General features: G+C 34.4%; 1 protein-coding gene across 3 annotated transcripts in view; it reads right to left on the bottom strand.

Moving 5' to 3' along the window:
- Window positions 1-1,999: 1,999 nt before the first annotated feature.
- The window catches only part of Phf14 (PHD finger protein 14), a 189,904-nt gene continuing 179,705 nt past the window's right edge, over window positions 2,000-12,198 (bottom strand). For 2 of the 3 annotated variants that reach the window (XM_076861574.2, XM_076861581.1), the window contains one exon: window positions 2,000-2,201. In XM_076861574.2, the coding sequence (XP_076717689.1) occupies window positions 2,127-2,201 (75 nt within the window). In that variant the 3' untranslated portion in view covers window positions 2,000-2,126. Of the gene's footprint in view, window positions 2,202-4,336; window positions 4,413-12,198 lie in introns of all 3 variants that reach the window. The other variant, XR_013091873.2, reaches the window with a different exon arrangement.

The following is a 12,198-nucleotide window of genomic DNA, read 5'->3' as shown; positions in this document are numbered from 1 at the left end:
TTCATTTATTTCATTTAAACCAAAGTATTTAAAATAAGTTAAAGTATAGCAAAAAAAATTAATTAAAGGAGAGAGGCAGCAGGTGATGAATTAAATTAAGATTGCATTTTTAGAGAAGATAGTAGATGAAAAAAGTATGATACTAATAAGTATTACAAAATTATTAACCGTAATGTTATGGGCTGAGTGGATTTGAACTCTTGCTTTGCCAATTAAATTATATAAAATTACACAACAAATTATATAACATTGGATAATTTATTTCCCCTATCTAAGCCTCAGACTTATTGTTAAATTGGGAAAAGCAATAGTTATCAATTTGTCGACAGGGCCAATTATTTGGCATAATACATGCTAAACACTCAGCATAGTACCTGCAACATAATGATGCTATGATATGAATCATTTATTATTGCTTCTTTTAAAAAATGACATTACTGATATAATACTTATCTTTGTAAATGGGTGTTGCAAAATAGGTCGATGTGGAGAAAAATGTCAAATTAATTTCTGCATTTGCAATAATGCAAAGCTACTCCCTATCCCCCCACTCCACCCCTGTGGAGTACAAACTGCTTACTCAGCATTTTCTTTGGCTCAAAGTCTTTGCTCCAAAATTCATTCAGGGAGTCTCTCTGTGGCCATAGCTGCTTTCCTGATCTCTGTATCTAGATTTAGAGAGTATCCTTCAATGAATTTCCCATTTTGCCTACTTGCAGTTTTGTTTTCTTTTCCCCATTTCAGCCTACTGTATCACAGTAGCAAACATGTCTTACTGCTACACATTTATGGAGCTTTTCAGAGGCATGTGATGAAAATATGGCTCCAGGGCAAATGTATTGACTCCATTTTCCCAAGGAGAAAGCTGTAAGCTGGTTCTCTTATAAGCCTTCCAAAGTCCTGCCTCTCATTTTAAGAAACTCTGCCTTAGATAATCGGTGACATCTGCCAAAAACATTTGGCTCTGCAAGTAACAAGTAGATTAATTGCTCCTGCTGTAGCTGGCAAATGACAGCCTAGTAACTAGAGAGAATAAAATGGCTGGTTACTAAGAACTTTAAGAAAGATAAGGATCAGAGGAATTTGGGGGGAAATTCCTAAGCCAAGGGAACATATATGGAAATACTTGAATATGGAATTCTTGAAATGTCTGAGAAAAAATGTATAGGTTCATGCACATAGTAGTTCCTTAATATTTTTATAAGTTAAAAATCATGGGCTGGGATGTAGCTCAGTGGCAAAGCGTCTGCCTTGCATTCACAAAGCCCTGGGTTGGACCCCCAGTTCCAAAAGACAAAAAAAAAAAACAAAAAAAAACCCACCCCCCCAAAAAAATAGATTTAAAAAAAATCATGGCACTACTTCTGCCATACATGATGTTAACTTATCATTCTTTTTCATCCTTTCCTGCAATTCTAGAATATCGTGTGATACATGGGTTTATAAAATTAGAAAATGATATTTCATCCATTCAAACACTGTTTGGTTTTAAGTGTTTTCATGTATAAGCAATTTCTGTTCTTTTTTTTTTTTTAATTGATAATTGGAATTCTGGTAAGGCCTTGAAGATGACAGAGACTAATAAGAAAAAAAGTCTCTTAGAGTTTTCTTTTAGGTCATCTAGGTGTGTTAACACTTTGGCTTCAGATAAAAGAAAATCCTATCTCTATTTTCAAATTTCAGTTGAGAATTTTCCTCCTTTAAAAAAAATTCCAGTGGGGCTGGGGTTGTGGCTCAGTGGAGAGTGCTTGCCTAGCACATGTGAGGCACTGGGTTCAATTCTCAGTACCGCATACAAAAATAAATAAAATAAAGTTTAAAACAAAACATTCCAGGGCTTGGCATGTAGCTCAGTGGAAGAGCACTTGTCTAGCATGTGTCAAGGCTTTGGTTTCAATGCCAAGCACTGCAATAAAACAAAATACAAACATTCCAAAGGTTCAAGTTTTCAATCAAAGTTGAATTGCTCTAAAACACATACAAAATTCCAAATACGAGCTCCTATTTCAACAACTTTATTGAGAACATTTTGCAAATTAGATTTTACAATTTAACATTTTACAAATTAGAAATTTTATCTGCTACTACATAAGTTGCAAACTTTTCAAAACACTACAGAAAATCCTTTATTTCTTTGGATTTTTCTGTTCCATGCTGAGATCCTGAGATACATTTTTTCTTTCAGCTTCATTTTCATCTTCCTGTGAAATAAATTTTAGAAAACATTAAAATGTAAACTTTAGGGCATTTTTTTCAGTTATACTTAATGCAAATAATTGCACTACATCTGCAGGAGTATGAACTATTGTGATTCCAGAAATCCTCAGGAAAAGATTATAACGATACAGAGTAAGATTATATAACATTTAAATAATTATAGTATGAGCTGTTTTATATTATGCATTGACTAAAATTTTCTTATATCTTTTTAAAAGCAACCAATTTTATCAATACCCCAAGAAGTACTTTTGAAAACACTTGCTACTAAAAAGTGTTCTTTGTAGGGGGTGAACCAGATATTTTTACTTCACTCTTTGATAAAAAACAATAAATTTAACTTCTAAGACACTTTATGTGCTCCAGCATGGCATTTTGGTCCCATCTAGCATACTTTCTTGACAGGTCTGTCAATTTTCCAATTACCTGTACCACCATATGTTATCTGAAGATCAGTCAGGTCTAAAATAGGAAACATGGGCATGTCATGCTGTAGAACGCTTACAATCTTCTACAGTTTCGATTCTAAGTGGTAGCCTCATAATTCACATCAGGTTCCTATGGAACACAGTGAATAAATGAAGTGACATCATAATGTCTGCTACCTCAGCAATGAAATGCATCTTGTGTTTAATATTAAATGGTGACCTTCAAAGTATAAGTAATGACAGTCTGGCAAAATATTTCATCTTACAATTTGTAACCCATCTCATTATACATGTTCCTTCAACAATACCAAGTACAAAGCGTTGCTGCTTTCCTACTACTTCTGATTTATTATTTAAGATTTTTCATTTTTATTAACTGAAATAAAAGGTATTGTCTAACTTTTTACTGAATTAATTAAAGCACCAGCAGTGATTTCTTAGGTTTCTCTAGATACTATGCAATAATGTTGGTACCAAATACATTATCCTGTCTATCTTCTTTGTGAACTGACTTTAGTAAGTAAATACAATTGAGGTATATACCTCAATTACTTACACACACACACCCCAATTATATACGTGTGTGAGTGTATTATATAATACACACACACACACACACACACACACACACACACGACAAGCTATAACCTTTGCCTATAGTAAGTTAAAGAAAGCTTCCTTTATACATGTTGTTTCTCTAAACTCAAAAGCATCTGTGATTTTTGACTTTGCCAACATCAGGAAAGGAGAAAAAATTATAAATATTATGAACCAATCTAATCATTACAGATATGAGAAAAGAGGCTGAGGTTCTGAATATCATTTTAGCAATGTTACTTTATGTATTTTTCCAAGCATAAGAGCTACTGTGTGTCATTTAACTTTCCCCCCCAATATCTCTAGTGAGTAGAGATATTACACTATGCTCAATTGACTCTTGAAGATTCACTCATGAATAGGTGGGCTCCACTTTTAGATACAAGTTCCTAGAGACCACAATGAGACACTGTCCGTGTTAAGCCAACAGGTAATGGTGGCAAGACTTTTTTTGTTAGGTCCACTGAATTTGTGGAGATTTTCTTTGAGGCAAGATTTCATCTTTTTTTATCTGGAATTACTACCATATTACAGGGAACTGTGAGTATACAGATGTAATCCAATTAATGATTTCTGAACTATGTGAAACAATGGAGTAAAATAAAGTATAAGAGGTCTGCCTGAACAACATGTGATTTGGAAAAACCTCAGTATTGTTCCTTATCCCATAGTCATACTTCCAGCACTCTTGATTTGTGACAGCACTGAAAGCAGAAACATGGAAAAAACAGGAACCCTGAGTGCTACCCTAGCCCAGAATAGAAATGTAAAGGCTTGCCTATAAACCTGAGAACAGGGAAGTATCTACACTTTGCTTCCTTTTTAACTATGAATACAAACTGTAGGACCACACTGTTACATGAAATAAAATTTTGCAACTTCCACTATGGTTTAATATATGGATAAGATAGATGAAGATACATCAGTAAATTAACATTCTTAATATAATGTTAATATTTTTGTTGTTGAATTTTTCTTAGTAATAAAGTATATTTCATAAATGCTTTTCTCCTCTAGCACAGCTCCTCTTTAGGACAGATCATTACTGTTATGCACAGTTCTTTACATTGAGTATTTGTTTCTAAATATTTTACCTTTAATATTTTTAAATCACTTGCATAACCCATAAGTGCCAATCTGTTTCTTCTTTTACACAAAGACAGCTGTGATCTAGATGAAAAAAAGAATTATGGAGGGGAGGAAAAGATGATCAACTCTAATTGCTAGCATTAAAATTGCCATGGTATAACATCATCAAAATAATACTAAGGTTTTACTGGAAATAAAAGCATTAGAATTTGATCCAACAAAGCTCCTGAAGAATTTATTTTTGTAATTTTTTTTGTGCTGATTTGTATATTTAATATTGTAGGTCAATTTTGATAAGAACTTTAAATGCAGTTTAAGATTAACAAATCATTAAGGTAGTTAAGGTAGCAAGTCAACTACCATTGATAAATGACTGTATAATAAATAAAACTGCAAATAAAGGCAGTTTTTTAACCAAAGCATTTCTTTACTGTTGGATATTCAAGGCAAGCAAAAATTTTTTTCTGATAGATGGCAGGATTTTTTCACTCTTTGCTGAAATAAGACATCTGTTTGTTTCACAACAAAAGAAGACCCTTGCTACACGGATCACTTTCTTAGTGACAGCCCTGACAAGTTTGACATTTGTTTCACAATGTGTTCTGAAACAACCAGCAAGAAAACATACCCTTTGAGGGTACTGAAGGCAGACAGGCTTACCTCTTAATGTTTCAGCTTGTTAATTCATACTCCAAAAAACATGCTGATTGTAACAAACTCATTACAGATCTGCTAGTTACATGTGGAATTTCAGGAATGCACACTCACAATACAGCGGTAACACCAAATAACTAAACTAAAGCTGGTCCTTTAGCCTTCCCTCTCTTCACATGGACAGAATTGTGGTAAAGGGAATGGTCATTTCTAGGCATACAGGGAAGATGTAATAATGGTCTAATACTCCAGGTGGCAGTATGAGCCTAAAAGAATAATTTTAACAGAGAAATAGGTAAAAATCACTGCCATGTTTATCTAAGCTAAATCCCTTTTAACACTGAATAAAACTTGCAAGATTTTGTTTAAATGTTATTCAGCTTATACCATCAAATTGGAATTTAGTCCCTCTATTTTTCATTTACACAAATATGATTCCACTGTAATAAAAATTCAAAGAATTGATGGCAATTTATAGAACCTCTCTATCCTTTTCCTGTCTCTTAAGAGGAAACTAGGGACTGGCGTTGTAGCATTAGAGCACTTGCCTAGCACACGAGGCCCTGGGTTCTATCCTCAGCACCACATAAAAATAAATAAATAAAATAAAGGCATTGTGTCCAACTACACCTAAAAATTATATATATGTATGTATATATTACTCTAAGCAATGGTCAATTATTTTGGCATCTGGAATTTCTACTGCTCAGGTAATATGTGGTCTCAAATTATAGTCTGCAATTACACATGACTATTTACCTTGTAAACTGCCACATTTTAAATGATTTCTTTTTAAAGTTATACAAAGGAACAACAATCCTTGTTGCTTCTTTACATCTTTAAAACTGGCTATATAGTGCCTTTACAGTCAAGAAACCTGGAAACACCACTGTTATAATTTGGATAGGAGTGTCCCCAAAAAACTCATGTGTGGAACAATATAAAGAAGGTTAGAGGTGAAATGATTGGGTTATGAACCTTAACTCATCAGTGAATTAATCCCCTGATGGAATTAACTAGGTGGTAACTGTGGGCAGGTAGGGTGTGGCTGGAGGAGGTAGGTCACTGGGTTATGCTTTTGATATATATTTTTTCTCCTGGTTGAGAGAAGTCAGTGTGCCCCCTACCCCGACCTTTCTCTTTTCTGGTGGTCATGTCCTGAGCTGCTTTCCTCTACCACACTCTTCCACCATGATGTTCTGTCACACCCTGGGCCCAGAGCAATGGAGCTGGCTGCCTAGGGACTGAGACCTCTGGAGCTGGCTGTCTATGGACTGAGACCTCTGAAACTATAGGCCCTCAATAAACTTCTCGTCTTCTAAAATTGTTCTTTTTGAATCTTTTGGACACAACAGTGAAAAAGCTGACTAAAACAACCCCTTTAACCAAGTGTTCAAGATTAAAACATCATCAAGAATACATATTAACATTAAACCCCTGGCTAAAAAAGAGCAAATCACTATAGTAGTATCACCTGTTTGTAGTATCATTCCCATAATATGTAAATCAAACTAATCATGAGAAAATATCAGATAAACACTCTACAAAATAATTGAACAGTAGTCTCCACAAGAGTCAAGGTCATTAATGACAAGACTTGTTACTATCACAAACTGGAGGAGACTGAGAAAACAAAGACTAAATGCAATGTGGATCCTGGACCATAAAAAGAAAACCAGTGTGAAATCTTGTAAAATTTGAATATGGCCCATAAAGTAGTTAACAGAATCATTTTGATGTTAATTTTCTGGTGCTAGTAATAGTGCAATGTGTATTTAAGATGGTAATACTACAGGAAGCTGGATGAAGAGCAAATGGAACCCTTGTATTATTTTTTATAACTTTACTGTAAGTTTAAAATTATTTCAAAATAAAAAGACTAAAAAACACAAATAAACATGGCTACTTAATGAATGTTTTTTTTAAATTCAAATAAAGTAAGATGTATGGGTACAGATTTTACAAGAGAAAAAATCCAAAGTACTGGCACCTTCACTGAAATATGCAGCCAAAACAACTGTTTGCTTTCCATATTTCTACATAAAATTCTTTTCCTAAGTACCTACAATGTTCATAATGATAATGTTATTGATTTTTATTTTATTGTTTGTCCTTTTCTGTATTTTCTTACTTTTCTACTGTAATCCTGGGTTAGTTTCACAAATGAGAAACATGTTTTCTGATATGAAGTCCCTTTATAACTAGATCACATAAACTATTCAGAAATAAATAAGAATAATGGAACCTACGTTTACAAAGAAAATGAAATTAGTTGCTGTTACTTTACCAACCTCCCTTGTTGGTGCTACAACAGTAAAAATAAAGTACAAAGGCGCAGATAAGCACTAGCTTAAAATGTTTCTTTTTTCTTAAAATATTTCCTTGGATTTTAAATATTTCTTTGACTAATTAGAGAAGCAACATTTACTGACACTGAATTCAAATTAACAGTCAAAATTATCTATATTCTTTAATAATGCTCCTTTAAAAATATATGTATTATATATTTTAAATATATATATATATATATTTAAAATACACACACACACACACACACGCAAGCCAAGCACAGTGGTGCATGCCTGTATTCCCCAGAGACTGAAGCAGGAGGATCTCAAGTTCAAGGCCAACCTAAGCAACCTAGACCCTGCCTCAAAATAAAACAGAAAAAGGGCTAAAGAATGTGCTCAGTGGCTAAGAGCCCCTATTCAATCCTCAGTACCAAAAAGAAAGAAAGAAAAGAAAAATAAATTTAAAAATGAGTATGTAGGGCTTGGGGTTGTGGCTCAGTGGTAGAGTGCTTGCCTAGCATGCACTGGGTTAGATCCCCAGCACCACATAAAAAATAAAATAAAATAAAATAAATGTATTGTGTCCCTCTACAACTAGGTGTATGTGTATGTACATGTGTATGTGTGTGTGTGTGTGTGTGTGTGTGTGTGAGAGAGAGAGAGAGAGAGAGTGTGTGTGTGTATATACCTTTTAGTGAAAAATATGTATGTTGGTAATACTGACCAAGTGAAGAGAAGGAATACATAATATACTGTTTCAATCTGCAGTCGTAGACTAACTTCTCTTCTTAATTTAAAACATACATCAGATATAACTTAACCAGTATAAAGACTGTGCTTTAGTACAGAAAATATGCAAGTGCTGCACAACAAGAAAAAAATGTATCTTAATAACTGGAAAAATACTGATGATAATGAAAATGTTTTAGGCAAAATGAGCACACTTCATGCTTCAGACTAAAATTAATTAGAGTTTTAACGTTTTACAGTTCCACCATAATTCTTTAAATGGTGCATTTACTTCATAGTAATAAACACTTGGATCATTAAGTAAAGTGCAAAATGTGTGTGATGTGCTACATTTAACAACCTTTGGCCCTTTTCCCTATACTTCTGCATTCAGTTTTCCAATGCAATGAATAAGCAATTGAAGACCACAATTAAATTTCCTGACTTTGCATATTTGAGATTCTTTAGTTTAATACAAAAGACAATTAATCTACCATTTCACAACTGAATTCCAACTTTAGTGGGCCATGATAGATACTGAAATGAACTTACAAGAAATGCTTAATTAAATCTACTGTAAAAAGTGCATGAAATTTTTTTCTTATGACATAAGTTGCATATTTAATTAAAGACTCTAGGTCTATACTATAAAATTAACTTGGGAGTGTTTAGTGAAATCCACCTCAAATACAAATATCTTTAAGTACAATGGAGCTATTTTGTAAATTTTTATCTTTTTCTTTCTCCACTTACTGGTTCAAGCAAAAGATAGTTAATCAAAGGAATCACTGTTCACTTAATATCATAAAATGTATTCTTTATTTTAAAGCAAATAAGATTTTAAAAGGGCAGTGATAACACTTCTAATTTCTTGTATGAAAATACATGAAAACAAATTTTTGTTGAGCAATAATTTCACTCTCCAACTTATGATTCTGGAGTCAATCTAGTGCAGTATATTTGCGTTTCTAAGTCTTTAGTACCTCCTATTACTCTTTATTTATCTGTGGTAGTCTTTGGGAGCAAGGAAATAGGACAGTTAAATGTAAAACTTCAAATTTCTCACATATTATTTGGGATCAAGAAGGGATCTACCTGCCTAGAGAAGAAGGGCCTTAAAGATTGGCACAGTCATCTTATGATGGCAAATTTAGACTAAATGGAAATGGAAATCACTGACTAGAAGGTTAAGTCTAACATAAAAGGCAGGATAAAAAGAAAGAAAAGGAAAAGAATGATGGATCACAATTGTGAGTTAGATAGGGTAGTCTGTTAATGAGCATAAACCCAATTCTGTAAGATTAGGTTTTCCTATAAATATAAATTAGGTTTTCCTATAAAACTCAATTTTACAATGTGGATTTTTAGGTATTTATGATATGGTGCTAACCTGCAGGTAGCTATGAATAATGGTCTTATGATGAGTTCTTGTCTGACGTCTAATAACTGTTGAGGATCTTTTTTTTTTTTTTTTGCAAAGGATCTTAATGATACAAAATTCTGTCTCTTATAGACTTCTAATATCTGGAAAATAGGATTGGAAGTGTGTAATATAAATCTACATGAGAGGGTGCTACAGTGCTTACTTTCCTTCATTTATAACATTTTTGCCTTGTTTTAAAATATATCACCTGTTTTTGAAGTTTTTATGTTCTTAAGCTGGTAACACTTAGTACCAATTATAGAAAAAATATCAATGTAAAAGGCAAAAAAAATTAAATTTCATAATGAACATAATCGTTTGGTTTTGAAATGTTGCCCAAAGCATCATGTATGGTAGGCTTGATCCCCAATGAAGTAATGTTCATAGTGGGGATTTGGGGAAGTGATTAGATCATGAGGGCTCTGACCTTATCAGTGGATTAATTCAGTCATAGATTTAATAATAATGACATTAGTGGGAAGTGATGGAAACTTGGAAATTTTAGGAGGTGGTGCCTAAGTTGGAGTAAGTCGATCATTGAGGCATGCATGCCCTGGAAGGGTAATCTTGTTCTCATCCCCTTCTCTTTCTCTGTTTACTGGCTGCCATGAGCTGAACATCTTCTATGCTGTGCCCTTTTGCAACGAGGTTCTGCTTCACCTTAGGTTCAAAGCAATGTAGCCAGCTGAACACCATCTGAAACCATGAGCCAAAATAAATCTTTCCTTCCATAAGTTGCTTATACCAGGTATTTTGGTCACAATGAAAAGCTAACACAGAAAACTACTGGGAGTGGGACCATTGCTGGGACTACACCTCAATATGTGGTTTAGAGGACTTTGAAATTGGTTTGTGGGAAGAATTTGGAAAATTTTGAAACTACAGACTAGAGAGACTTAGAATGTTGTAATCAGAGTTTAACAGGCAATTCTACTGTGAGAATGGAAGACTAGAATATTGATAGGAATGTGAACAATAAAGATATTGCTAATGAGGTTTCATATAGAAATGAGGACTCTCCTGGGAACTGTACTAGAGACCACATTATTGCATTCTGACAAAAAACTTGTCTGCATTCTGTCCACATCTTGAGACTCTGTATAAGGCTCAATTTAAAGATGATGGACTAAATTTGGTGGAAGAAATTTCAAGGCAGCACAGTATTCAGGCACTGGCATGGATGGATACTGCTGAATGGATTTTAGCCAGGTTTATGTGAAAATCAAGGGAAAAATAATTAAAAGTTTGATCAGAAAAGGAGCACTCTTAAGTCAGGGCTCATGCAGGCATGGTTGCTGAAGAGATTGATGCCAAAAAGAAATCAATTAATTTGTACCTGGACAATAGGAAAGATGCCTTGAGGGCATCTCAGGAATTGGCCAGAACCCACCTATCACAGGTTTAAGGGTATAAAAGTGAAAGCTCACTTGAAAGACTTTGAGAACACAAGGTGTCCTAGTCATAGAGAAGCACCTAGAAAGTTGTTTTCCCAGGATTCATTTAACCATGTGCTGTCTCCCAGGGAACTCAGAAGCTGATGCAGCTGTGGCCCCAAGTGGGCCCAGCTACTGCTTGAGTTGGCTGTGGGCTCTTGGCATTATCCACATGATGCTGATGTAGTGGGTAAGAAGAATGCTGAGTCAGGCAAGCTTCCATCCAAAATTCAAAGGAAGGCCTACAATAGTAGGCAGTGTATGTCAGGGTAGGAAAGGTCAACATAAAGTTGTGAGAGTGAAGGAGGCAGCAGTAGAGGCTCCAAGAAGTTACAGATGTGAAATGTGTGCCTGGGAAATCTGTAGGCAGCAAGCAGACCCAGCCCAAAAGAGAGGCCACATGGTTTGCCACTGGTAAATGCATAGGGGCAGAGCTGCCTAGACCTTTGGACTCATATTTTACCACCATGTGCCCTGGATGCCAGATCTGGAGCTGCAAGATTTAATATTTTCCCTTCTAGGTTTTGGTCTTGCTTTGGTTCCATCCCTTTCTATTCATTTCTCCCCTTTGAAATATTTACTTTGTGCCTGTTCCATCATCCTGTTTTATATTCTAAATACTTTTTAACGTTTTCTTAGAGTTTCAGTTACATTGCCTTGAGTCTCAAAGGTGACACGGGACTCGAACTTTTGAGCAATGCTGGTGCTAACCTGCAGGGGCCTAAGAATACTGGTCTTATGATGAGTTCATGCTCTAGTATGGTAAAGAGGTACATAAATAATGAGACTTTGGGGACTCTTGGAGATAGGCTAAATGCATTTATCAGTATGACACAGACATAATAAGCCTTTGGGGTCTAGAGGAGGAATGTTATGGTTTGGATCTGGAATGTCCCACAAAGACTCATGTATTGAAGGTATGTCTCCAATGTAGAAGTCACCAAAGATGGAACTTTTGGGAAATGATTGGATCATGAGAACGCTGACCTTATCAGTTCATTAATTCAGTCATGGGTTAATAATTCAATGATTTTACTTTGAGGTGGTAGAAAAGGGTTATTTTGTACCTGGTTTGCTCTTTTTTTTCCCTCTCTCTCTCTCCATATTTAAAATTTCTCTAATATTATTATTTTTGAGACTAGATAAACTATAAATATTTCATATCAATAATTTTGACACTAAGAAACAGGTGAGTATTCAATAAGTACTTAATATTTACCTAATAGATTTTTGGTAAGGAAATTAATAAATTATTTCAATTTAGGATATCCTTAATATACAATGTTCTTTTTAAGGAGGCAGTATTTAAGGTGTTCATTTCAAAAACTACAACAAAT

Source organism: Callospermophilus lateralis, chromosome 1 (assembly GCF_048772815.1).
Source record: "Callospermophilus lateralis isolate mCalLat2 chromosome 1, mCalLat2.hap1, whole genome shotgun sequence".
NCBI lineage: Eukaryota > Metazoa > Chordata > Mammalia > Rodentia > Sciuridae > Callospermophilus > Callospermophilus lateralis.
Note: the sequence above shows the minus strand (reverse complement) of the source record. Positions and strands in the feature narration are given on the sequence as shown.